Raw genomic sequence first — 26,561 nt, 5'->3', positions numbered from 1 at the left:
AGTCCAACCCCTGCTCAGGCAGGAAACCCTGGACCACGTCAGACAAATGTTTACAAGCCACCATTAGTTAATTCTGTAGAATACACTAGGTTAGTGTTCTCAACCTTGGCAACTTGAAGATGTCTGGACTTCAACTCCCAGAATTCCCCAGCCAGCAAATGCTGGCTGGGGAATTCTGGGAGTTGAAGTCCGGACATCTTCAAGTTGCCAAGGTTGAAACACTGCACTAGGTCACAGCATGACATGGTCAAAGTAAGTGAGAGATGCAGTTTTGTGACTTTGCCTTCCGGTGACTTATATGGTGCTATGTGCTTCAATACATGCTGGCTGGCCACCTTTATTGTCCAAGAATTATGCCTTCTCCAGGACCAAAAGTGTCACTTTTCTTCCTGCCTTGCTTTTTAAGGTCCAACTTTCACAATCACAGGGACCACAACAGAATAGATTAAACCTACTGTGTTTCCCAAAAATAAGAGGTTCTTATTTTCTTTTGAACCCCCCCCCAAAAATAAGCGCTTGGCCTTATTTTTGGGGAGGAGGTCTTATTTTTGAGGTGCAGAAGCAGTGAGCATGGTCACCTCATGGTTGCTGTGTTGCAATATTTTGGGGGAGGTCTTATTATTTTGAGGTGCAGAAGGTGGCGAGCATGGTCACCTCATGGCTGCTGCTGTATTGCAATATTTTCAGGGAGGGCTTATTTTCGAGGGAGGGCTTATTTTAGTGCATGCACTCAAAAGCCCAATTGGGCTTATTAACCAGGCGGGTCTTATTTTCAGGGAAACAGGGTACATTTTGGTCACCCTATGAAATCCTTCTTTGTGGAAGGGGGAAATGAGCCAAAAGCCCACCTACCCTTTCCCTCCTCTCATTAATTCAAGTCCAGCACCAAAGGAAATTGAAAAGAAAGCCAGGAGTGTTTCGCAGGTGCATCAGAGACCCAAAAAGAGAGGGGGGGAGTCATGATAGCCATCTTGACTCTCTTGATATTTTGATGCCCCTCCTCGCAGCCTGAAGCGCTGGGAGAAGAAATCAAGAGGCGAACATGAAACTTCCATCAGCGGGGCAGGGAAAACACCTGAGAGATTGGAAGGTGGATTTCGACACGGGATTAATGGAAGGCAATGAAGGATGCTCACGGATCCTTTGAAAATAGGGCTTTCTCTTTTGGCCTCCTGCCCTCCCGCCTTCCAAGATAAGTCCCCCCTTGTCAAGTCAACCAGCAGCTGTTTTCCTCTCCTTCGACCAAGGGGGGGGTCTTCACTCACCTGGCTTTTTATTAATGCCTTCTTGGGATGTAGCCAGGCCCGCGATGGGCGATGCTTGCTTCAAAAAAAAGGCACCTGTTTATAAGAAAGGTCAAATTTGGGCATTTCTCAGGCTTCCTGAGAGCCAGCCTCCAAATCACGTTGATTGCACAAAGACTCTGGGAAAGTTTAAAGGAGAATTGGATAGGAAATGCAACAGACAGCTCCAGAATCGCCAAAGGGTTGCATGGCTTGAGTTCCTCTGATGCCCGTCCAGCATCGGTTTTATCAAGCCGTCTCTTTGCGATGAATATTCCATTGTGTCATCTTGGACTTTCGGGCCCCCACTCCATTAAAAGTTCTCTTTTGTAATACGGTCTTCCGTTAAAATGATTGAGCACAAAGACGTATCCAAAAATCTCTTCCATTTTTCTTTTTTCTTTTCATTAATCACAAGTCTAACCCCAGCCTTCACAAGTTCCAGCAACTCAGGGCAGCTGAATATGTCCCTGGAATACAATTCAAAATAAAATCCAAAAGATCCTTTCCTCTGGCAGGAACCACGACCGCTTCCCTCCCCCACATCCCCCCCCTGCCTGAGCAAAGAGAAGAATAGAGAAAAAAGACCTCCCATCGAATAACTCAAGGTCTAAAGGAGAGCCAAGTTTTAAGGCCAACAGGTAGGGTTGGGTAGGGTACGATATAATGGGATAACAGAATAGCTGAGTTAGAAGGGACCTTGGAGATCTTCTAGTCCAACCCCTTGCCTAGGCAGGAAACCCTAACCACTTCAGACAAAAGGTTGTCCAATCTCTTCTTAAAAATCCTCCAGTGATGGAGCATCCATAACTTCTGGAGGCAAGTTGTTCCACTGATTAATTGTTCTGTCAGGAAATTTCTCCTTAGTTCTAGGTTGCTTCTCTTGATTAGTTTCCACCCATTGCTTCTTTTCCTGCCTCAGGTGCTTTGGAGAATAGCTTGACTCCTTCTTCTTTGGGGTAGACCCTGAGACATTGGAAGATTGCTGTCATGTCACCCCTAGTCCTCCTTTTCATTAAACTAGACATACCCATCTCCATTATAGGATAGGATAGGATAGGATAGGATAGGATAGTAGGATAGGATAGGATAGGATAGGATACGACAGGACATATACACATACAGATATATTCACATACATGTTCAGATAGCTAGATAGCTAGATAGCTAGATAGCTAGATAGCTAGATAGCTAGATAGCTAGATAGCTAGATAGATATGGTAGATACGGTAGATAGATAGATAGATAGATAGATAGATAGATAGATAGATAGATAGATAGATAGATAGATAGATAGATGAGATAGATAGATAGATAGATATAGATAGATAGATAGATAGATAGATAGATTAGGATAGATAGATGATAGATAGATAGATAGATAGATAGATAGATAGATAGATAGATAGATAGATAGATAGATAGATGATAGATGATAGATGATTGATAGATAGCTAGATAGATAGATAGATGATAGATAGATAGATAGATAGATAGTAGATCGATAGATAGATAGAATGATAGATGATAGATAGATAGATAGATAGATAGATAGATAGATAGATAGATAGCTAGATAGATGAGATGATAGATAGATAGATGATAGATAGATAGATGATAGATAGATAGATAGATGATAGATAGATAGATAGATAGATAGATAGATAGATAGATAGATAGATGATAGATAGATAGATAGATAGATAGATAGATAGATAGATAGATAGATAGATAGATAGATAGATAGATAGATGATAGATAGATAGATAGATGATAGATGAGAGATGATAGATGATAGATAGATAGATGATAGATAGATAGATAGATAGATAGATAGATAGATAGATAGATAGATAGATGATAGATAGATGATAGATAGATAGATGATAGATAGATAGAGATAGATGATAGATAGAGATAGATAGATGATAGATAGATGATAGATGATAGATAGATAGATGATAGATAGATAGAGATAGATAGATAGATAGATAGATAGCTAGATAGATAGATGATAGATAGATGATAGATAGATGATAGATAGATAGATAGATGATAGATAGATAGATAGATAGATAGATAGATGATAGATAGATGATAGATAGATAGATAGATGATAGAAGATAGATAGATAGATGTAGAGAATGATGATAGATAGATGATAGAGATAGATGATAGATAGATAGATAGATAGAGGATAGTAGATGATAGATAGATAGATAGTAGATAGATAGATAGATAGATAGATAGATATAGAAGATAGATAGATAGATAGATAGATAGATAGATAGATGATGATAGATAGATAGATAGATAATAGATAGATAGATGTAGTAGATGATAGAGAGATAGATAGATCGATAGATAGATAGATAGATAGATAGATAGATAGCTAGATAGATAGATAGATAGATAGATAGATGATAGAGGATAGATAGATAGATAGATAGATAGATAGATAGATAGATAGATAGATAGATAGATGATAGATAGATAGATATGTGCACACATACACACACATATTATACATATGCACACTTGTTTCACTGTTTTTCCTTTCTCTTTCTCTTTCTTTCCTTCTCTTCTCTTCTCGTCTCTTCTCTTCTCTTCTCTTCTCTTCTCTTTTCTTCTCTGTTCCTTGTCTTTGCATATGCTGCCATTTTACTATCCTGATGTAAAAATAGTTCTTTCCTCTTCCATCACAAAGGCAGGAGTCCCATCTGCTACACATACAAAGCAGTAAAGGAATCTGTTCCCCAGCCCTTTCTCAACTTTGCTATTCTGCTTTAGGCACATTCTAAGAGCATATGGGATGTGGTGGCTCAGTGGCTAAGATGCTGAGCTTGACGATCAGAAAAGTTGGCAGTTCGGCAGTTCGAATCCCTAGCGCTGCATACGGAGTGAGCTCCCATTACTTGTCCCAGCTTCTGCCAACCTAAAGCACGTAAGAAATTCAAGTAGCAAAATAGGAACCAACTTTGGTGTGAAGGAAACAGCGCTCCGTGCGCCTTTGGTGTTGATCATGCCGGCCACATGACCATTGAGACGTCTGCGGACAGCGCTGGCTCTTCGGCTTTGAAACAGAGATGAGCACTGCCCCTAGAGTCGGGAACGACTAGCACATATGTGCGAGGGGAAACCTTTACCTTTAAGAGCACAGGCAGCCAGTGCGAAATCACCACAGAAAATGAACAAACCCGGATGCCCTTAAACTGGCTTTGGATAAATTGCCCGTCTAGTAACCAGGAGTCAGCCATTGCTGCTTTAAAGCAGCAGATGAAAAGGGCTATCAATCTGGCTGTTCCACTGAGACCACTGCTAGATGGCAGCAAAGAGATATGATCAGCTCTCTAAGCTGCCCATAGTGGCCATCTATATTTTTGCAGGCAAAATAATGTAAGATGCATTGTAGCATTAAAATGCTGCTGACATGGGGCAGAAAATATATTTCCTGTTCAATATTCTAATGTTTCTGGTATTTCTGGGTTTTTTTTTTTTTAAAAAAAAATCCTTCCAAAAGGACTTCTTTTGGAAACTTACTAAGACATGTCTGGAAAACTATTAGGTACCTCATTTTAGCCACATCAGATGAACCCTGGTGGCTGTTTCCCCATTTTTCTGTGTTTATGGAAATAGGAGTCAAGATCATTGTGAAACCTGGAATGAGTACTTGTAAGAAATGGAAACTTTAAAGAAAAATGCTCATTAAGTTACCAATTACAGAAAGCATTTCCTGTTTCATAAGTTATTTTAAATAAATCTTTATGGCTTCCTTCCTTCCTTCTTTCCTTCTGTCTGTCTAGCTGCCTTCCTCTCTCCCTCTTTTTTCTTTCTTCTCCTCCTTCTTCCCTGTTCTTCCTTACCTCTCTCTTCTTCCTTCCTGTTGTCTATGCCTTCCTCTCTCCTCCCTCTTCCTCTTTCTTTCTCCCTCCCTTTCTTTCTCTGTTCTTCCTTACCCTCTCATCTTCCTCCCTCTTCCCTTTTTTCTTTCTTTCTCCCTCCTTTCTTTCCCTGTTCTTCTTACCTCTCTCTTCTTCCTTCCTGTCTGTCTAGCTGCCTTCCTTCTCCCTCCCTCTTCCTCTTTTTCCCTCCTTCTTCTTTCTCTGTTCTTCCTTACCTCTCTATCTTCCCTCCCTCTCTCCCTCTTTTTTCTTTCTTTCTCCCTCCTTTCTTCCCTGTTCTCCTTACTTCTTTTTTCCTTCCTGTCTGTCTAGGCCTTCCTCTCTCCCTCCCTCTTCCTCTTTTTTCTCCCTCCTTCTTTCTTCTGCTCTTCCTTACCTCTCTACTCTTCCTCCCTCTCTCCTCTTTTTTCTTTCTTTCCCTCCTTTCTTTCCCTGTTCTTCCTTACCTCTTTTTTCCTTCCTGTCGTCTAGCTGCCTTCCTCTCTCCCTCCCTCTTCCTCTTCTTTCTCCCTCCTTCTTTCTTCTCTGTTCTTCCTTACCTCTCTCATCTTCCTCCCTCCCTCTCTCCCTCTTTTTTCTTTCTTCTCCCTCCTTTCTTTCCCTGTTCTTCCTTACCTCTCTCTTCTTCCCTCCTCCCTCTCTCTCCCTCTCTCCCTCCCTCTTCCTCTTTCTTTCTTCTCCCTCCTTCTTTCTTCTCTTCTCCTTACCTCTCTTATCTTCCTTCCTTCCTCTCTCCCCCTCTCTTCATCTTTCTTCTTTCTCCCTCCTTTCTTTATCTGTTCTTTCTTCCCTCTATCATCTTCCTTCCTTCCTTCTTTTTCTTTCTCTCTTTCTTTTTATCTCCTTCCTTCCCTCTCTCTTTCTCTTTCTTGTTCCCCCTCTCCCTTCCTTTCTTCCTCCCTCCCTCCATCCCTTCGCTAGGAAATAGAGGTTGTAATTTTTTAAAAAAAAATAATAAATCGAGTAGCTTTTACAGTCTCTCCAGCTAATGCCACGACCCAGGAATTCCAATTTATAATATCCCCAAAATCAGAGCAACCCAATCTGATGATTTATGGGCCTCTTCAGAAATAGCCAAAATCGTGGTCTTTACTGCATAGTCTTCCATCTAGTCACTTTCACATTTTTTTCACTCTTTCTTGCAAATGTCCCTGCTGCACATATTTGAAAAATCTATAGACATTGTTTAGCAGCTTCATATGGAGCTCCAGCTCCATATGCTTACCTGATACGTTGGCAAGCATTGATGCTTGAGCCTAAGCTTAAGACGATCCCTATATGCAGTGGCCAATGAGTCATATCACCGAGAGGTGCAATGAGCCGCAGTGGCGCAATGGTGAGAATGCAATATTGCAGGCTAATTCTGCTGACTGCCGACTAACTGCAATTTGACAGTTCAAATCTGACCCGGCTCAAGGTTGACTGGGCCTTCGATTCCCTTGAGGTTAGTAAAATGAGAACTCAGATTGTTGGGGGCAAGAGGCTGACTCTGTAAACTGCTTAGAGGGCGGTAAAGCACCGTGAAGCAGTAATAAGTCTAAGTGCTATTGCTCTTCCTTTTCTCCTTCCTTCCTTCCTTCCTTCCTTCCTTCCTTCTTCCACCATCCATCCATCCATCCATCATCCATCCATCCATCCGGTGTACAGTGATTAGAATGCAGTATTGTAGGCTAATTCTGCCAACTGCCAGCAGTTTGAGTCTCACCGGCTCAAGGTTGACCTATCCTTCCATCCTTTCAAGGTCAGTAAAATGAGGACCCAGATTGTTGGGGCAAGAGGCTGACTCTGTAAACCGCTTCGAGAGGGCTGTAACGCAATGTGAAGCGGTATATAATCTAAGTGCTGTTGCTCTTCCTTTTCTCCTTCCTTCCTTTCCCTTCCTTCCATGTGTACAATGATTAGAATGCAGTATTGTAGACTAATTCTGCCAACTGCCAGCAGTTCGAGTCTCGCTGTCTCAAGGTTGACCTACCTTTCCATCCTTCCGAGGTCAGTAAAATGAAGACCCAGATGGTTGGGGCAAGAGGCTGACTTCCTCGAGAGGGCTGTAAAAGCACCGTGAAGTGGAATACAATTTCTAAGTGCTATTGCTATTGCTAACTGTGCTGTTAACTGCTAACTGTTTTAATTGGAATAGGGAGAAAATTGTCTGCAAAAAACGCCAGGGAAACCATTATGTACTCTGTGTGTGTGTGTGTGTGTGTGTGTGTGTGTGTGTGTACAGTATGTATGTGTATATATGTGTGCTATGTACTATATATGTATCATGTATGTATTTCTTTGTTAGTTGATTGATTACGTTGTTGTTGTTAGTTGCGAAGTTGTGTCTGACCCTTGCAACCCCATGGACCATATTCCTCCAGGCCTTCCTGTCCTCTACCATCCTCTGGAGTTCATTTAAGCTCATACTGACTGCTTCGGTGACTCCATCCAGCCACCTCCTTCTCTGCCGTCCCCGTCTTCTTTAGCCCTCAGTCTTTCCCAGCATGAGCTCCTCCAGGGAGTCCTTCTTTCTTCTCATTAGGTGGCCAAAGGATTTGCGTTTCCTCTTCAGGATCTGGCCTTCTAAAGAGCAGTCAGGGTTGATCTCCTCTAGGACTGACCAGTTGGATCACCTTGCAGTCCAAAGGACTCTCAGGATTGATTATATATCCCGCCTTTATTATTTTTACAAATAACTCAAGGCAGCAAACTTATCCAACGCAACTTTCCTCCCTCGTATTTTCTCCACAACAACAACTCTGTGATGTGAGTTGGGAGAGAGAGATAGGGGTCGGCCCAAAGCCAGCCACTTAGCTTTCACAGCTAAGATGAGACTTGAACTCGTAATCTCCTTGCTTTCTACCAGGTTTTCCCCAAAATAAGACAGGGTGTTATTTGTTTTACCCCCAAAATAAGCACTTGGCCTTATTTTTGGGGAGGTGTTACTATTTTTGAGGCGCAGGAGGTGGTGAGCATGGTTACCTCATGGCTGCTGCTGCGTAGCAATATTTCATGAAGGGCTTATTTTGGGGGGAGGGCTGATTTTAGCACATGTGCTCAAAAGCCCAATTGGGCTTATTAACCAGGGTGGTCTTATCTTCAGGAAAACAGGGTAACCTAGTGCTTTAGCCCCCAAACCAAACAGGCTCTTTACGGGTTAGAAAACAATCCTTCACTTCAAGGGAACCCACACTTGTACAAGCACAACAAACATCCATATTAGGTTCCTCTGCACAAATCTTGTATATTTTATACCCTGGTCCCCAGCCAAAAGCCTATTACACTCCAGTAACATAAATTATATATCGCATTAATAAACAGAGCCATAAAACATCCCCCCGACGACGAGACTCAAGCGACAACTCAACAGATCCCGAAAAATATTGTCAGCTTAGTAAACAGGCTATAAAAGCTTTCCTTAAAAGGATGAGGATATCAGTGCTGGCTTTTGGACAGTAACCAAAGTCATGAGTTGGGTAGCAATGGCGCTACTGAAAAACAGACAGGACGGTTCATTCTTTTTAATTTTTTTTAAATTTTGATTTATATTTTTTCCTTTAACATCCATAGGTGCTTGGTGAACAGTGTATTGTCCAGTCAATTTACATTATTATTATCATTATTATTATTATTATACAATTGTATCACAGCAGAGTTGTTTCGCCGGATTTGGCATTGATTACTAGTCGGGCCCCACCCAGGGGCCTAGGACGTCGTAACGTACTTTCGTAATATGCGTGCAGATCCAAGCAGTGCGGCTTTTTGCATTTGACTGATGGTGATTTTGTCAATTTTTAACTGTTTTAAATGTAATTCCAGTGCTTTTGAATAGCACCCAGTGTGCCAATTACCACTGGAATTACCACTGCTGGTTTGTGCCATAGTGTTGAATTTCAATTTTTAAGTCCTGATATTTGATTTTTTCATGTTCCTTCTCGGCGACCCTACTATCACCTGGTATTGCGATGTCTATGATTGTGACCTTATTTTTCTCAACCAGTGTGATATCTGGTGTATTATGCGCCAGTATTTTGTCTGTTTGTATGCGAAATCCCACAAGATCTTGACCATCTGATTTTCGGTGACTTTTTCAGGCTGATGTTCCCACCAGTTTGTTGCTGTTTTAATATTATAATTTTTGCACAAATTCCAATGGATCATTTGTGCTACTGAATTGTGCCGCAATTTATAATCTGTCTGCGCGATTTTTTTACAGCAGCTGAGTATGTGATCAACAGTTTCATCAGCTTCTTTGCAAAGTCTGCATTTGGCATCATCAGAGGATTTTTCGATTTTGGCCTTAATGGCATTTGTGCGGATAGCTTGTTCTTGCGCAGCCAGGATTAGTGACTCTGTTTCTTTCTTTAATGTACCTGTTGTTACCATAACCAAGTTTGTTCACTGTCCACTTTATCTTTTATTTTTTCCAGAAATTGGCCATGCAGTGCTTTGTTCTGCCAACTCTCCATTCTTGATTTTGTCAATCTTTTCTGTATTCTTGTTTCGTCTGTTGGGCCTTCAGTAGATTTTTGTTCTTTACTTCGATTAATAGATGTTCTTGACTTTCTTTTAAATAATCAGCCAATGCATGTTTTTCTTCTTCAACTGTTTGCTTCACTTGTAATAATCCTCTGCCACCTGATTTTCGGGGCAGGTATAATCTATCAGTATCACCACGTGGATGTAAACTGTAGTGCATTGTCATTAGTTTCCTGGTTTTTGGTCCAAAATGTCCAAATCAGCTTGTGTCCAGTTAACTGTACCAGCTGTGTATCTTACAACTGGTATTGCCCAGGTATTTATGGCCTTGATTGTATTTCCACCATTCAATTTAGATTTCAAAATTTTCCTAACTCTGTTGGTGTACTCTCGCCTGACAATAGTTTACTTCTCCATGCTTGATATTATCCAACTGCAGAATGCCTAAGTATTTGTAGGCTTCATTTTCGTTGCATTTAATTCGTTAAATGCCATTGGGCATTTCAATGGGCATTTCAATTCCCTCACATGCAGTGATTTTGCCTCTTTTTATGGATACAGTGGCGCATTTTTCCATGCCAAACTGCATTGAAATATCGGGGCTGAATATTCGGACTGTGTCAATGATTGGATTTCTATTTCTGACTTTCCATAGAGTTTCAAATCATCCATATATAGTAAATGCGAAAATTTTACAGCTTCTTTGGCTGTTTGGTAGCCTAATTTCATTTTTTTAAAGATTACTGATAGTGGGATCATTGCGATGATGAGAGAAGAGGTGAAAGTGAATCGCCCTGGAAAATTCCTCGCTTTATATTAACCATTCCGTAGATCTCATTCCCTTCTGCCAACTCAGTTCTCCATTGTTTCATCGCCTTTTCAGTAAAGGATGTAATATTTTTGCTAATGCCAGTTGTTTCTAAGCATTTTATGATCCAACTATGTGGCAGTGAGTCAAATGCCTTTTTGTTGTTGTTGTTATTATTATTATTATACAATTGTATCACAGCGGCCAGTTGTTTCGCCGGATTTGGCATTGGTTACTAGTCGGGCCCCACCCAGGGGCCTAGATTATTATTATTATTATTATTATTATTATTATTATTATTATTATTATTATAATGATGCTATTTAAGCATTTATAGTAATGATCTTTCAACATCTAATATTTACGTATACATAGTATAATATATTGCATTATGCAGCAGTATAGATAGTAGTATTTCCCAATTTCTAATTTCTACTTTTCTTTCCTAACCCTTCGTAAAACAAATCCCGTATTAAGATTTATTCTGTTATCTCTCCGCCTTCTCTTGGCCTTTTTAGTATTTAGACTCTTATTGACTTTTAACAAACCTCACATGTTTCTCCCCTGGGACCTACATCTCCTTACATCACTTATTCATCCTTTTTCCTACGATGCAGTGGGCTTGACTTCTGTGGCCATCGTGTTTGAAGTTTGTTGCAGCATTCTATTGAATAGTTCACTCTGCAGTCCAGGCAGGATGGCAACTTTTAAAGGCCTTGCAAAAGAAACTATTTTGATTTCATAAAGCGTGCTCTAAGTCTTAACACAGAGGCAGGTGGATGCAGTGGGTTTCATTTTTTTTTAGAACCTCTTCTGTAGGTTTGGCCTGCTTTGTGGGAGTGGCTTGCCAGCCATGTGACCGGGTAGGAGTGGCTTGCTGGCCATGTAACCCGGTGGGAGTGGCTTGCCAGCCATGTGACTGGGTGAGCGTGGCCAACTTGTAAAATGTGTGAAACTCACTTAACCACGCTCTTGCTTAGCAACCCAAATGGGCTCAGGAACTCTGGCATTGAAGTGTGCAAGTCTTAAAGTTGTCAAGTTACAAGACTCTTGCATCCCTAACCCTTTAGAAAAAAAACCCAGGGGTGTTCAAACTTGACAGCTTTAAAACTTGTGGACTTCAACTCCAGAATTCCTCCTCCGCTCTTCATCTTGATGATGTGCGGTTGGGCGGGGGGAGGGAGGAGCTGGAACCGGTTCTAAACAGCACTGTAGATTTGTGGAACCTCTTCAGAAGAAATTAGAACTGGCAGGAACTCACCCCTGGTGCCGTGGCTTCTGGCATCTTTTCGGCAACAGTGAAAATGTTTTTCCCACGGATCAAGAGAGGGGGATGGCTTTTGTTTTCTGCTGGAAAGAACTCAGTGTTGATAGTCAGAATAATGGAATACCAGAGTTGGAAGGGACTTGGAGATCGTCTAGTGCAATCCCCTATTCAAGCAGGAAACCCCTTCAGACAAATCGTTGTCCAGTCTCTTCTTAAAAACCTCCAGTGTTGGAGCACTCACAACTTCTGGAGGCAATTTGTTCCACTGATTCATTATTCTCACTCTCGGGAAATTTCTCCTTAGTTCTAGCTTGCTTCTCTCCTTGATTAGTTTCCACCCATTGCTTCTTGTCCTGACCTCAGGTGCTTGGAGAATAGCTTGACTTCCCTCTTCTTTGTGGCAGCCCCTGAGTTATTGGAACACTGCTATCATGTCTCCCCTAGTCCTTCTTTTCTTTAATCTAGACATACCCAGTTCCTGCAACCGTTCTTCATATGTTTTATTCTCCAGCCCAATCTCTTCTTAAAAACCTTCAGTTTTGGAGCACCCACAGCTTCTGGAGGTGAGTTGTTCCACTGATTAATTGTTTCTAACTGTCAAGGAAATTTCTCCTACTTCTAGGTGGGTTTATGCCTTGATTAGTTTCCATCCCTTTCTTCCTGTTCTGCTTTCAGGTGCTTGGAAATAGGTTGAAGCACCCCCTGCTTCTTTGTGCCAGCCCCTGAGATATTGGAAGACTGCTATCATGTCAACCTTAGTCCTTCTTTTCATTAAATGAAACATATTCAATTCCTGCAACGTCTTCATATATTTTAGCCTTCAGCCCCCTAATCATCTTTGTTGCTTCTCTGCATTTTTTTCAAGAGTTTTTAACATCTTTTTTTTATACTTTCATTGACCCAAATGGGTGCTGTCTTCCAAGTGTGGTTTTTACCAAGGCCTTATAAAGTCGTATTAACATTCGCGTGATCTGGTTATTGAGAGAAGGATCAGAATAGGAAAGCAACGCCAGGAGCAGCAAATGTTGGGGCAAGAAAAGTGTGGTGTAACTTTTGGGAAATGGACTTATAATTTCCTAAAGAGTCCTTGTAATAATTTCCATTCCATAAAGTATTTTTTTCCCCTCTGAAAGCCATTACCACCAATTGCCTAAATCTTCACCCCTACATACGCACGCTAAGACCATGTTTTGCTAACCGAGCAGATGAGTTTATATCTTGTGACACTTAAATAATAATAATTATGCAAACAGAAATGTAAATTTATGGTTGTAAAGTTTTTCTGGCAACTGGGAGCAAGGCTATGCCTTTAGAGGCCATTTTTCATTTTTAAAAGAATCCCTCCAGTATACGAGGGCCTGATTTTCATCTCTTGTGCTCTTCAGATCATCTCTCTGTCTGGCCTCAAGTTTTGCGCTTTTATTTTTTGTTAACTCATTTTTTTAGAATGTCTACTTTGCAAATCTGGAAGAAGAAGTTAAACCTCAAGAGATGTCAAACTTATTTCACTGAGTAATGAACACTAATCCCACACAATTGAGATCCTTTCCCACAATCTGAAAGTACAAGGATCACCTGATCATTGCCCCTTTTTGGTAACCTACCGATCACCACGCTTTGGCTCAAACTGGATAGTAGAGTGAGCCACGGGTTTTTTTCGGTCGGTCTTTCTTAAATGGAGGAGGGCATTTTAGCATTGAGCCCTAAGCAGAGGTGGGTTCCTACCAGTTCGCACCTATTCGGTAGAACCTGTTCGTCAAATCTACCGAACCGGTTAGAAGAGGTTACACCAGTGGACCCGGAAAGCAGGCCACACCTACAGAAGAGGTTCCGAAAATTTTTGAAACCCACCATTGCCACACACCACACATACACACTCACACTCTCTCTCACACACACACACACACACACACACAGACTGACACAGAGAGAAAAGAAAGAAAGAAAAAAATTAAAAGATAAAAAAAAAAAAAAAAAAGAACAAAAAAGAAGAAAGAAAGAAAAGAAAGAAAAGAAAAAGAAAGAAAAAAGAAAGAAAGAAAGAAAGAAGAAAAGAAAGAAAGAAAAAAAGAAAAGAAGTGAAAGAGAGATGAAAGAAAAAAGAAAAAGGACAGAGAGACAAAAGGAAGGAAAGAGAGAGAGAGAAAGAAAGAAAGAAAGAAAGAAAGAAGAAAAAAGAAAGAAGAAAGAAGAAAGAAAGAAAGAAAGCAAGAAAAACACTGGCCGGCAAGCCACTCCCACAAGGTCAACATGGCCGACAGCCACTCCCACAAAGGAGGCCACACCCACAGAGTAGTTCCAAAATATTTGAAACCCACCACTGGCCCTAAGCACAACTGAAGTGACAAAATGATTCCATAAATGAGCTTGCGATAAATGGAAGGGATGCTTATCTATTTATTTAGCATCCGGTAGATCATATTTATATCATAAAGGGACACGGTGGCTCAGTGGCTAAGACACTGAGCTTGTCCCGACTCAGGGGTGGCGCTCATCTCCGTTTCAAAGCCAAAGAGCCAGCGCTGTCTGAAGGCGTCTCTGTGGTCATGTGGCCGGCATGACTAATGCCCAAGGTACACAGAAACACTGTTACCTTCCCACCAAGGTGGTTCCTGTTTTTTCTACTTGCATTTTTACGTGCTTTCGAACTGCTAGGTGGCAGAAGCTGGGAGAAGTCACGGGAGCTCACTCCGCTAGGCGGCATTAGGGATTCGAACTGCTGACTTGCCAACCTTCTGATCGACAAGCTCAGCGTCTTAGCCACCCAACCACCGCATCCCTCTATGTGGTGTGCCTGCTGTTAAAAGCCCATGTGAGCCAATTGAAGAAATGACAACTTCAATCTTCCGAAAGTGACACTGAAACCTTTTGTGGCTTCGGACTCCAGAGGACTAAACGTCCCGAGAATTTTTTTTCTCTTTCTGGGTGTCTCGGCTTGCCATGTCTTCCCTCCCCTTTCTCTCGTCCTGCAGAATTTTAGACTAAGCAAGGAGCTCAGGAGCTCCAAATATAGTCATCTCCGCTTTGCAAAGAGAAAAAGAAAAGCAACTGTCAGAGCAAACAGAGACAGAATCGGGCACCCAGCTCCCCTTACGATGATATCCACGAGGCTTTATTTATTCAGCAGAGAGTCCTGCCAGTTAGTCTGGGGCACAAGGCAGCCAGTCACGAAAACGGGTCAGCTCATTTGTCGGTGACGTAGCAGTGGAGACAAGAGGGGCCTTTTCCAGCGAGGGTTGAAATGAAGTGCGCCTCTCTGTAGCTCCCTTCGTTTTTCCCTTGCAAATTTGCCCGTTTGGCTGGGTGGGTTCCTGATCTGTCTCCTCTGCTTCTCCTCTTTCCCTTCCTTTTCGCACACCATGACAGAGAAACCCAGTTTTCCTCTTTTTTTTCTTTCCTGGTTGGGTGGCAACTGTTGACTCCTCCCCCCCCCCCCCAAAAAAAGAAGAAAAACAAACCTGTGCCATATTCTTTACCGATTCTTTGAATCTGTCAAGGAAATTCTGCAAAATGCAGGGTCAGGTGGAAAAAACAGGCACGAGAGCTCAAGGCATCACAAGACAACAGAGAAGATACTAGCCTTTCAGTACACACAACGCTGTTCCCTCCCACCAAAGGTGGTCCCTATTTTTCTACTTGCATTTTTTACCTGGTTTCGAACTGCTAGGTTGGCAGAAGCTGGGACAAGTCACGGGAGCTCACTCCGCTTGGCGGCATTAGGGATTCGAACTGCTGAACTGCCAACCTTCTGATCGACAAGCTCAGCGTCTTAACCAAGCCTGTGCAATATTCTTTACAGATTCTTTGAATCTGTCAAGGAAATTCTGCAAAATGCAGGGGCAGGTGGAAAAACAGGCCCGAGAGCTCAAGGCATCACAAGACAACAGAGAAGACACCAGCCTTTCAAGTTAATCCAGTCAAGAAGTATAGCAATGAGCTAACAACTTTGTTGTTGTTAGTTGCGAAGTCGTGTCCGACCCATCGCGACCCCATGGACAATGTTCCTCCAGGCCTTCCTGTCCTCTACCATATTTTTAAATCTTGCAAGTCATTGACCGAAAAAGGATTTCCTCCATTTCATTTCATGCAAACAGTCTCTGCAAACAATTCCATCCCCAAGCTGACTATATAACCCACTAACTTGGTTTAATGTTTTATCTCATTATCTGGGGACCTGCACAAGGGTGGGTTTCAACCGGTTCGCAGCGGTCCCTGCGAACCGGTTGGTCGGCGAACCCGGAAGTTACCTTACTTCCGGGCCCACAACGAAGGGCGCGCCCGCCCGCCCGCGCTCCTTACCCGGTTTTTGACGAGTTCTGCGCTTCCACACATGCGCAGGATGCATACAGCGCCTGCGTGATCCTCCAGGAGCAGCTGGAGCGTCGCGCAGATGCTAGTACACATGCGTGCACCACATGCGTGCATGAGGACGCCGCCAGCCCCGTTCCAACGAACCGGTTGGAACAGGGCAAGAAACCCACCCCTGGTCCTGCAATACATTGAATCTCAATCACTGTGGCCCGCCAGCGGTCAGTGGAGCTAGCAGCTGAGTCGGAAAGTGATGAGGTTGGGGAGGAGCAAGGACCAGTCCTGGAGGCTGGGGAAGGCTCAGATGAGGGCTCTGCGTCAGAGGCAGATACGGGGCCGAGGCATCTGGAAGTTCTCAGCTAGACAGCAGTGAGCAGAAGAACAGCTGGGGCCTGTTCCCGGTGTGCGCATGGGCAGAGCTGTCAGAAGAAAAGGATAACTCAGAAATCGGGTCGACTTGGGAGTAAAGCCACAGGTGGATGGTGAATGGCCCCTCCCATAGGAAATAAAAGAGGAAAGGGGAGTGGGCTTTTTTCAGGGAACAATTTGCTCATCGGTCGTTAGATCATTTCAGGAGTGTGAAGATCTGTCCGTGAATCCCAGAGACTCTGTGCACAGACTTTTCTTGCACAGCACCTCATTTGGAAAATATTTACATGGCAGCTTTCCAAGCTAGATGAGGTCTGTGGTCATAAATACTCCTTTGAAGACTGTTTGCGAAGCCTTTGCTGAAGGTGAAGGAGAGGAATTCACATTCCTTTCATAAAAGGGGTTTTGTCCAGACCAGGACTCTGTCTGGTGCTTTTTGGAGAAGCCTAGTTCAGAGCAATCACTGAAATAGACCTTCTTCCCCCCTCCCCCCTCAAAACGCCCAGCCAACTAAATGTGGCATGTGTGAACATTGCCATGTGCACAGCCCCTAGTTCTGTGGCCTGCATGCAGCTCTTGCGGCTTGTGGCCTGTGCACAGCCCCAGTTCTTTAAGTGTGTCATGCAAAACAAACCACACGATTTGAGATCTTACAGGCTACATTCTGCCTCGACGTTTTGCCTCTTCTCGCCTTCTGTCAGGTTGCTCCAAATCTCAAGCATGGTAACGGCTGGACGGGGACGTACATTTTGGGCCGTTTCCATCCGACGTTGATTTATGGAACGGAGGAGTTAGAGAAAGAAGGGATCCAGCCACAGAAAGGTTGCCGGAGTTTGGCTCAGCCGCTTAACCGCATCAAATGGGTAACCAACAACAGGAAGGCCAATGTGGACAAGGCATTAGAGGTTGGGTGGGGGCAGAGAGGACCTCGTTACATTCCTTCACATTTGGAGCTCCCTTTTGGCCCGCGTTCGTGCCGCAGTGAGTTGTTTTAGCGAGCAGAAATTTGGCCCAAGGAGCAGAAAAGCCGGGCTGAAAAGAGAGCTGGGTGGAAAAGGAGGAAAACAGCCAAATGCCAGCTGGATTCACTTTTCTTTCTGGAATTTATTTATTTATTTTGCCTTTCTTCTTTTTTTGAGGTGGCTCTGCGGAAGAGGTTTTGTTGGGTTTTTTTCTCCCACATCTCAAGCCCTCTTCCTCCATTGGAAAGTTCTCAGAGAGTGGCAAATAAGTCACATGTAAGACTAATGGCTGTCCAGTCTCTTCTTGAAAACCTGGGGAGCCGAGGTGGTGCAGTGGTTAGGGTGCAGTACTGCAGGCCACTTCAGCTGACTGTTATCTGCAGTTCAGTAGTTCTAATCTCAGCCTTCCATCCTTCCGAGGTGGGTGAAATGAGGACCCAGACTTTGGGGGCGATATGCTGACTCTGTAAACTGCTTAGAGAGGGCTGAAAGCCCTATGAAGCGGTATATAAGTCTAACTGCTATTGCTATTGTTAACCTCCTGTGATGGAGCACCCATAGCTGTCCCACTGGTTCATTGTTCTCACTCTCAAACATTTCCCCCTAGTTCTAGGTTGGATCTCTCTTCAGCACGTTTCCCCCCCTGTTACTCCTTGTCCTGGCCTTAGGGGCTTTGAAGAATAAGTCAGTCCCCTCTCCTCTGTGACAACCCCTCAAATATTGGAAGACTGCTCTCATGTCTTCCCCCAGTCCTTCTCTTCGTTTAGCTAGACATAACCAGTTCTCTCCAGAAGTTGTAAATACTCCAACACTGGAAGTTTTTAAGAAGAGATTATCTGAAGTGATATCAGATTTCCTGCCTAAGAAGCGGGTTGGACTAGAAGACCTCCAAGGTCCCTTCCAACTCTGTTATTCTATTCTATTCCTGATTCTCTATTCTATTCTATTCTATTCATGTATATGCATGTGTATGTATGTATGTATGTACGTATGTATGTATATGTATGTATGTATGTAGTAGGTACATATACATATAGTGCATACACACACACACACATACATGCACACACTGTTTTCAAGATCTTCTGAGGATATTCCCTGGATACTTTCCTGTTCCTTCCTAAAACAAATAATGCCTACAATATTCTACAGCAGGGATAGTCAACCTTTTTATACCTACCGCCCACATTTGTATCTCTGTTAGTAGTAAAATTTTCTAACCGCTCACCGGTTCCACTGTAATGGTGATTTTATGTAAACCTAATGAAAATGTTTTTAAATAATGCTATGAACCAGGTTGACTACCACTGTAAAGGCAATCCGACCAACACAGAACTGAGAAGAGTGGTTAGTTTTCTTGATTCTATTCTATTCTACTCTACTCTACTCTACTCTACTATTATTTCTATTCTATTCTATTCTCCTTTTCTAATCTAATCTATTCTATTCTACTCTTAATTCTAATCTATTCTATTCTACTCTTAATTCTATTCTACTCTTTATTCTATTCTATTCCTAATTCTATTCCACACTTAATTCTATTCTGCTCTACTCTTAAGTCTATTCTATTCTTAATTCTATTCTATTCTACTCCTATTTCTATTCTATTCTGTTCTCTTCTATTCCTGGTTCTTTGTTCTATTCTATTCTTCATCGTACGATCTGTTACCCAAGTTTGTTTTCCCGGCAGCTTTTGGGCTCCAGCCATGCCAAGAGGGTGCCATTAGACCCTCAGGCATGGATCCAGAGTTCAATCTTCCCAAGTGCCTTTTTGGAAGGCTCAGCAGTTGTCCGTCCTGCCTTACTCCCTCCTTTTCCATCTCCTTTTGAGAAACTCCAGTGCCAGGCCTGGCTGCAGTCAGCCAAACATTTTTGTAACTCTCAAGGACAGAAAAAAGAAAAGATGTCTCATTTAAGCTTTGTGGGGAGGAGAGACCAACTGGACAGAGAGAATTGTTTTCCCACCATACGTTGAATACAGAGGGCTACATTTTTATGGACATGAGCAATACTCTGCATCAAATGGAGGCACAACACAGGAAAACACACAAAACAATATTAAGTAAGGTTAAAGCCAAGTGTATTTCTTTTTCTATCAGGGCAACCTGGTCTACCGAAATATGGGAAAGAGCATACTGCTTCCTTTTCATCTTTCAGCCCCAATCCAGGAGCCTTTGCGGGCAAACTATTTGGTGTTAAATTTATATTTACTGACAAAGAAATAATGGGAGACTAGTGTAGATCAGGGGTGTTAAACTCAAGGCCCAGAGGCTGGATCTGGCCTGTTAGGTGCCTAGATCTGCAAATGGAGCCGCCATGGAAACAGCGAAGGACTGGCCCATGGTGCCTGTGCCAGCGAAAACTGAGCTCAGCAGAGCTGTGAGTTCCATTTTCACTAGCAGAGGTTTACAGGAGGCCGTCACAGCTGAAAACGGCAGCCCTCCCGAGCTTCATTTTCACTGGCAGAGGTTTGCAGGAGGCTGTCAGAGCCGAAAACAGCAGCCCTTCCAAGCTCCATTTTAACTGGCAGAGAGTTGTAGGAGGCCGTCACAGCTGAAAATGGCACACACACCCCCGAGCTCCGTTTTTCACTGCCAGAGGATTACAGGAGGCTGTCACAGCCGAAACGGCAGCCCTTCCAAGCTCCGTTTTCACTGGCAGAGGGTTTTAGGAGGCCATTGTGAGCCCTTGTTCTCTGGCAGAGCACTTGGGCCACCACAGGCATCCCTGACACAAGTAATGTTGAGCAGGCCATGCCCACCCTGGCCACGCCCACTCCAGAGGACCTCAGTGAAATTGAGTTTGACACCCCCGGTGTAGATCTATTTCAAGCTATTTAGCTCTCATCAACTAGCCATTCCCTTCTGGGATTCGAACCCAGAAGGCCAAGTAAACCCAGATGTTGTGTGAATGGTAGGTGTTGAACTGACTTGGTTGTGGGGTCCTTGTTGACCACTGAGCTTAGTTGTTTTCCTGCAGATGTCTCATTACCCAATTAAGAACACCATCAGTGGTTGCACAGCTATCTAAACCTGATGTGGTAGACAGCTAGCACTGATGATGTTACCTAATTGGGTAATGAAATGTCTGCAAGAAAACCACCAACCTCAGAAATCACCAAGGACTCCACAGTTCACCCTACAAATATCCTCTTCTATTGTGTCTTGGTCATGTTGCACAAACTTAACTACGGAATGAATTGAGTAGCAATTGGAGGAGGAGAATGGGAGGAAGAGATACAGGAACAAGGGACAAGAGACCCTCAGGGTGTTGGTTTCCTCCAGGACTTGCAACAACCAGTTCAGTGAACCAGTTCGAACCGGCTGAATCCCACACCTGATCATATCTGCCCATCCTGAGAGCTGTGCTGTTGGTCACTGTCTTGATGACCCACAGCACCTTTAGACCTTTGCGCAGGTTGAACCTCATTCCAAGCCGTTTCCTTGTTTATTTCATGCTACCTGACCTAGCTGGGAAAAGGTTGCACCTGTTGATACTCTAACACACCTTGATTCTAGCTTCTTGGATGATGAAATGCTTGGGAGTAAGGGAGGAGGAACTGAAGGGCCCAAAGAAGGAGGTGCCCAATTTCTTTTTTTTCTAATGTCTTCTAGCCTAACATACACTCAACCAGACTCTTGGGACCAGACGGGAGAAGAGATGGCAGGCTGAATTCCCTGGCTTTTCATGGTTGATTATTTCCTACAAAGAGCTGGTTCCAACTTCTGGATTCATCTAGCATGAGTCTTGACTCAGGCAGGCCTCCTGCAAAGTTGGTTGGGGTTGGTGTGTTGCAACTTCATTTCCTGCTTTCCCGTTGTGGTCCTACTCACGTCCTGCCTTCTTCTCCCCACCTCTTCCCACAGATTGTGACTCCTACTGCAAGCCAGCCAAGGGCAATTACAAAATCAACATGAAAAAGTACTGCAAGAAAGACTATGGTAAGAACGTGCTCCTTTTCTGATCCTCATCCTGGATTTCCTTATCTCAGTTTTAGTGTTTGTTTGTTTGTTTGTTTGTTTTCAGCATTATTTATTTGCAGGTGTGTGAGGTTTTCAAGGAGGGGTAGCACCTGTGGTATAGGGGCACATCATGTTCTTTTAGGACACTTGGCAAGGAGCCTCGGAGAGTCACAAATTAAGGGAACTCATTGTCTCCTGCAAACTCCACTCCCCCTTCACTCCTCATTTATTTCCTCTGGGAGGGGCCATTCACCGTCCACCTGTGGCCTTACTCCCAAGTCGACCCTTGTTCCTTACCTGTTCCCTTTGTCTGGCAGCTCTGCGCATGCGCACAGTGGGAACAGGCTCCAGCTGTTCCTCTGCCTCACTGATGTCTGACTCCGAAGGCAGCTGATAACTGGCATACGGCCCTGGCCCCCTCTCTGCCTCTGATACAGAGCCCTCCTCAGAGCCTTCCCCAGACTCCAGGACTGGCCCATGTTCCTCCCCAACCTCCTCACTGTCCGAATCTGCTGCCAGCTCCACTGGCTGCTGGCAGGCCACAAAAGGACCTTTGCTGTTTCCAGGGTGTTCCTATGAGTCAGATCTAAGCATGCCATGGGCTGCATCCAGCCCCCAGGCCTTGAGTTTGACAACTCTGTGTGGCTGAGGAATTCTGGGAGTTGAAGTCCACGAGTCTTAAAGTTGCTGAGTTTGGAGGGCCCAGCTCCAGCGCACTTTTGTTAAGCCCCTTAGGAAATTTGCTTTTCATTCTTTTCAGCTTCTGCGGAGCAAATTCTAGACCAGAAGAGGCAGAGCAGAGTAGGGGAGAGATCAGTAGGACATAAGATCTTCCAAATGAACTCTGGCTCAGGCTTACCTCAGCGAAGCTTAAATTCCCATTTGCCCCACAGTTCTCGTGCTTCTTATGCTGCCATCCCCCCAAAATAGGCCAACTCCATGCTCATCCATCTCGCCTCTTCTCCCCGGTTTGAAATGAGCTAGAAAGAAAGAGGGTGTGTGTGTGTGTGTCTGTGTGTGTGTGGAAACCCTTCTCAAATCTCCAAAAACATTGTGCTCCCTTTTCCTTTCTCCACCCCAAAGTCTCTCTGTCTGCCAAATATGTTAAAAAGCACATTTTTCTCTCTTCCGCAAGGTGTGTGCGGTGGAGAGAGAGATTTTGAATAGGATGGGAGGTCTGCAGAGTTGGGGCTCAGGGCATCCCGCCTGTGGACTATTAATCACCCAGACATAAGCATAGTTGCCCCCTTGAGTAGCAAGCAAAAGAGACAGACAGACAGACAGACACACACACACACACACACATACACACAGAGGGAGAGAGGGAGGGAGAGACAGAGAGACAGATACACAGAGAGGGGGGAGAAAGAGACACATACAGAGAGAGAGAGACAGACAGAGACAGAGATAGAGACAGAGAGAGAGAGAGACAGACAGATAGACAGAGACACACACAGAGAGAGAAATAGAGAGAGAGAAATAGAGAGAAATAGAGAGAAATAGAGAGAGACAGAGACAGAGAAATAGCATGAGAGACAGACAGACAGACAGAGAAACAGAGAGACAGACACACACAGAGAGAGAGAAATAAAGACAGAGAGAGAGAGAGAGAGAGAAATAGAGAGACAGAGACAGAGAAATAGACAGAGAGATGGACACATACACACACACACAGAGCAAGACAGACAGACAGAGAAATAGAGAGACAGAGAGAGACAGAGAAATAGAGACAGACAAACAGACAGAGACAGACAGAGAGAGAAACAGAGAGAGACAGACAGAGACAGACAGAGAGAGAGAGAGAGAGATACACACACAGAGAGAGAGACAGAGACAGACAGAGAAAAACAGAGAGAGACAGAGAGAAAGAGGAGAATGACTAAAAAGGCTGAGGTTTTGATTGATCTTCTCCAGGAACTCTTTGGTTCCAAGAAAAAAGATGTTTTTGGCAAAGATGGAAAGGGAACGGGAATTCGTGATAGTTATCCAAGGGCTGAGTGGGGTTGGGTGGCAACTGCAGAGCTGAAAGAAGGAGGAGGGGGGAAATCGTGTGTGTTTTTTTATAAAGGCACAATTATCCTTGGAGATAATTGCAATCAGGTAATAATTATTTGTTCATTTAGTTGAAAACGTCCCTTCGGTTGAGGTTTCCCGTATCCCAGGTTGTTGGTGGGATAAAGCAAATGTATAAAAATCCATGATTGGAAAAAGAGAGACAAGGGGCTTTTTAAAATTAAGGGTGGGGGAGAAAGAGACAGAGACAGAGAGAGGCGGGGAGAGAGAGACAGAGAGAGATAGACAGATTACAGATTAACAGAGTTTGAAGGGACCTTGTAGGTCACCTAGTCCAACACCCCCCCCCAAGCAGGAGACCCTACACCATTTCTGACAGATACTTTGAGGTATATGCCTGCCTTGGAGTTTTGATTCCGTTGGGTATATTAGTTGGAACCAGTGGTGGGTTTCAAATTTTTTTAGAACCTCTTTGTGGCCTGCTTTGTGGGAGTGGCTTGCTGGCCATGTGACCAGGTGGGAGTGGCTTGCCAGCCATGTGACTGGGTGGGCGTTGCCAACTTGTAAAATGTGGTGAAACTCACTTAACAATGCTCTTGCTTAGCAACCAAAATGTTGGCTCAGAAACTCTGGCATTTGAAGCACGCAAGTCTTAAAGCTGTCAAGTTACAAGACCCTTGCACCCCTAACCCTTAAAAAAACCAGAGGTGTTCAAACTTGACAGCTTTAAGACTTGTGAACTTCAACTCCCAGAATTCCTCCTCCAGTCATGTTGGCTCAGGAACTCTGGCATTGAAGTGTGCAAGTCTTAAAACTGTCAAGTTACAAGACCCTTGCACCCCCTAACTCTTTAAAAAAAACCCACAGGGGTGTTCAAACTTGACAGCTTTAAGACTTTAAGGTTTAGATAGGACTCTTAGAGGTGGGCGGGGCAATTGGTGAGCCAGCCAATCAGTGAGCGGCAGGCGGGGCAAGCGTGGTGTGGACAGGTGTGGGGAAGAAGCTGGAACCGGTTCTAAATGGCACGGTAGATTTGTGGAACCTCTTCTATAGAAGAGGTTAAAACTGGCAGGAACCCACCCCTGCTTGGAACCCTGGTACTGACATTTGTCTCGACTTCTCTTTCAGTTGTCCAAGTCAATGTCTTAGACATGGAGACGGTAGCCAACTGGGCCAAGTTCACCGTCAACATCCTCTCGGTCTACAAGTGTCGGGACGAACGTGTGAAACGGGGCGATAACTTCTTATGGATCCACATGAAAGACCTGGCTTGCAAATGTCCCAAGATCCAAATTAGCAAGAAGTACTTAGTTATGGGGATCAGTGAAAACCCCAGTGACCGGCCAGGACTAATGGCCGACAAGAACAGCTTGGTGATCCAATGGCGGGACGCCTGGACTCGGCGCCTCCGGAAACTGCAGAGGCGGGAGAAAAGGGGGAAGTGTTTGAAACCGTGATTGGTTCGAGCCCATGTCTGTTATATGCACACCTCCTTCCCCTTGTGCCTGTGGGTTGCCTGGGCACTCCGCTCCACAGACTCTTCCGAAAGACTCTGTACATATACATAACCTATGAATGGGTGGATGCACCTCTGTATAGTGTATATTTTGACAAAGGTTCTTTTTGGGGGGGAAGAGGGCGGTGAGGGGTGGGGGTGGGGCAAGATGGATGTGTCTTTGAGCACAGAGAGGTTTTGGGGTTTTTTTGTTTGTTTGTTTTAATGTTTATTAAGAATAACATGGTAAGGACAAACCTTTAACAAGGAGCAAAGTGAAGGAAAAAGTCTTCTGGACCAGTTCATTAAAGGAATATGGAAGAAGAAAGCTTAGATAGATAGATAGATAGATAGATAGATAGATAGATAGATAGATAGATAGATAGATAGATAGATAGATAGATAGATAGATGATAGATAGATAGATAGATAGATAGATAGATAGATAGATAGATAGATAGATAGATAGATAGATAGATGATAGATACTGTATCGGCAGACAGATTACCCCATCTCTCTGATTCTGAGATCTATCTATCTATCTATCTATCTATCTATCTATCTATCTATCTATCTATCTATCTATCTATCTATCTATCTATCTATCATCTATCATCTATTTATCTATAACTAAATGTGCCTGTCTATGATCTCTATCTACAGTATCATCTATCTATATCTATCTATCTGTGTCTAGCTATCTATATCAATCTATGTGTCTATCTATCTATCTAGCTATCATCTCTACCTACCGTTTATCACCTCTCTATCGATCTATCAATCTATCATCTAGCTATCTATCATCATCTATATCTAGCTATCTGCCTTTTATTATATCCACCCACCCACCCACCCATCCATCCATCCATCCATCCATCCATCCATCCATCCATCCATCTATCTATCTATCATCTCTAGCTACCATCTATCACCTCTCTATCATCTATCACCTTTCTATCAATCTATCATCTATATCTAGCTATCTGCCTTTTATCATATCATCTCTAGCTACCATCTATCACCTCTCTATCATCTATCACCTTTCTATCAATCTATCATCATCTATATCTAGCTATCTGCCTTTTATTTTATCCACCCACCCACCCACCCACCCACCCACCCATCCATCCATCCATCCATCCATCCATCCATCTATCTATCTATCTATCTATCTATCTATCTATCTATCTATCTATCTATCTATCTATCTATCAATCATCTCTAGCTACCATCTATCACCTCTCTATCATCTATCACCTTTCTATCTATCATCATCTATATCTATCTATCTATCTATCTATCTTCCCTTCTCACTCTTATACATGACCTGTGTCTTTCACAATCTCAGGTCCTCCGTCAGAGGCCTGGAAGTTGGAGGATTCTACACAGTGACTTAGTCCTCGCTAGCTCTGCGCTTTTCTGGACAGAGCTCTGATGTTGCTCCTGGGATCTCTTGTAGCTCCTCTCCCAGCTGAGGAGTTTGAGTCTCTAGTGCTCCTACCATCACTGGGGCCACTTTGGCCTTCACTTGCCACATCCTCTCTAGTTCCTTCTTCAGTCCCTACTTCTTCGGTTCTCATATTCCTTCTTCCTGATGTTGCTGTCTGCTGTGTCTATCACCACCATTGTCTTCTGGTCTACTACTGGTCCTTGTTTACTACTCTATATCTTGCCATCTCTCTGTTTCTTCCGAATTCCAAAGTCTTGAAGCACAGATGGAGAACTCTGTGG

At 43.5% G+C, this 26,561-nt stretch overlaps 1 protein-coding gene across 1 annotated transcript in view; it reads left to right on the top strand.

Annotated features, from left to right (window-relative positions):
• Nucleotides 1-24,941, top strand: part of LOC116517342 (netrin-3-like) — a 40,313-nt gene extending 15,372 nt beyond the window's left edge. Inside the window, exons 3-4 of the mRNA XM_032230237.1 lie at nucleotides 21,227-21,301; nucleotides 24,464-24,941. Of these exons, the coding sequence (XP_032086128.1) occupies nucleotides 21,274-21,301; nucleotides 24,464-24,792 (357 nt within the window). The 5' untranslated portion in view covers nucleotides 21,227-21,273 and the 3' untranslated portion in view covers nucleotides 24,793-24,941. The remainder of the gene's footprint in view (nucleotides 1-21,226; nucleotides 21,302-24,463) is intronic.
• Nucleotides 24,942-26,561: the final 1,620 nt, after the last annotated feature.

This window comes from Thamnophis elegans, chromosome 14 (assembly GCF_009769535.1).
Source record: "Thamnophis elegans isolate rThaEle1 chromosome 14, rThaEle1.pri, whole genome shotgun sequence".
Lineage (NCBI taxonomy): Eukaryota > Metazoa > Chordata > Lepidosauria > Squamata > Colubridae > Thamnophis > Thamnophis elegans.
The sequence above is the reverse complement of the archived record's forward strand: the minus strand, read 5'-3'. Positions and strand labels throughout refer to the sequence as shown.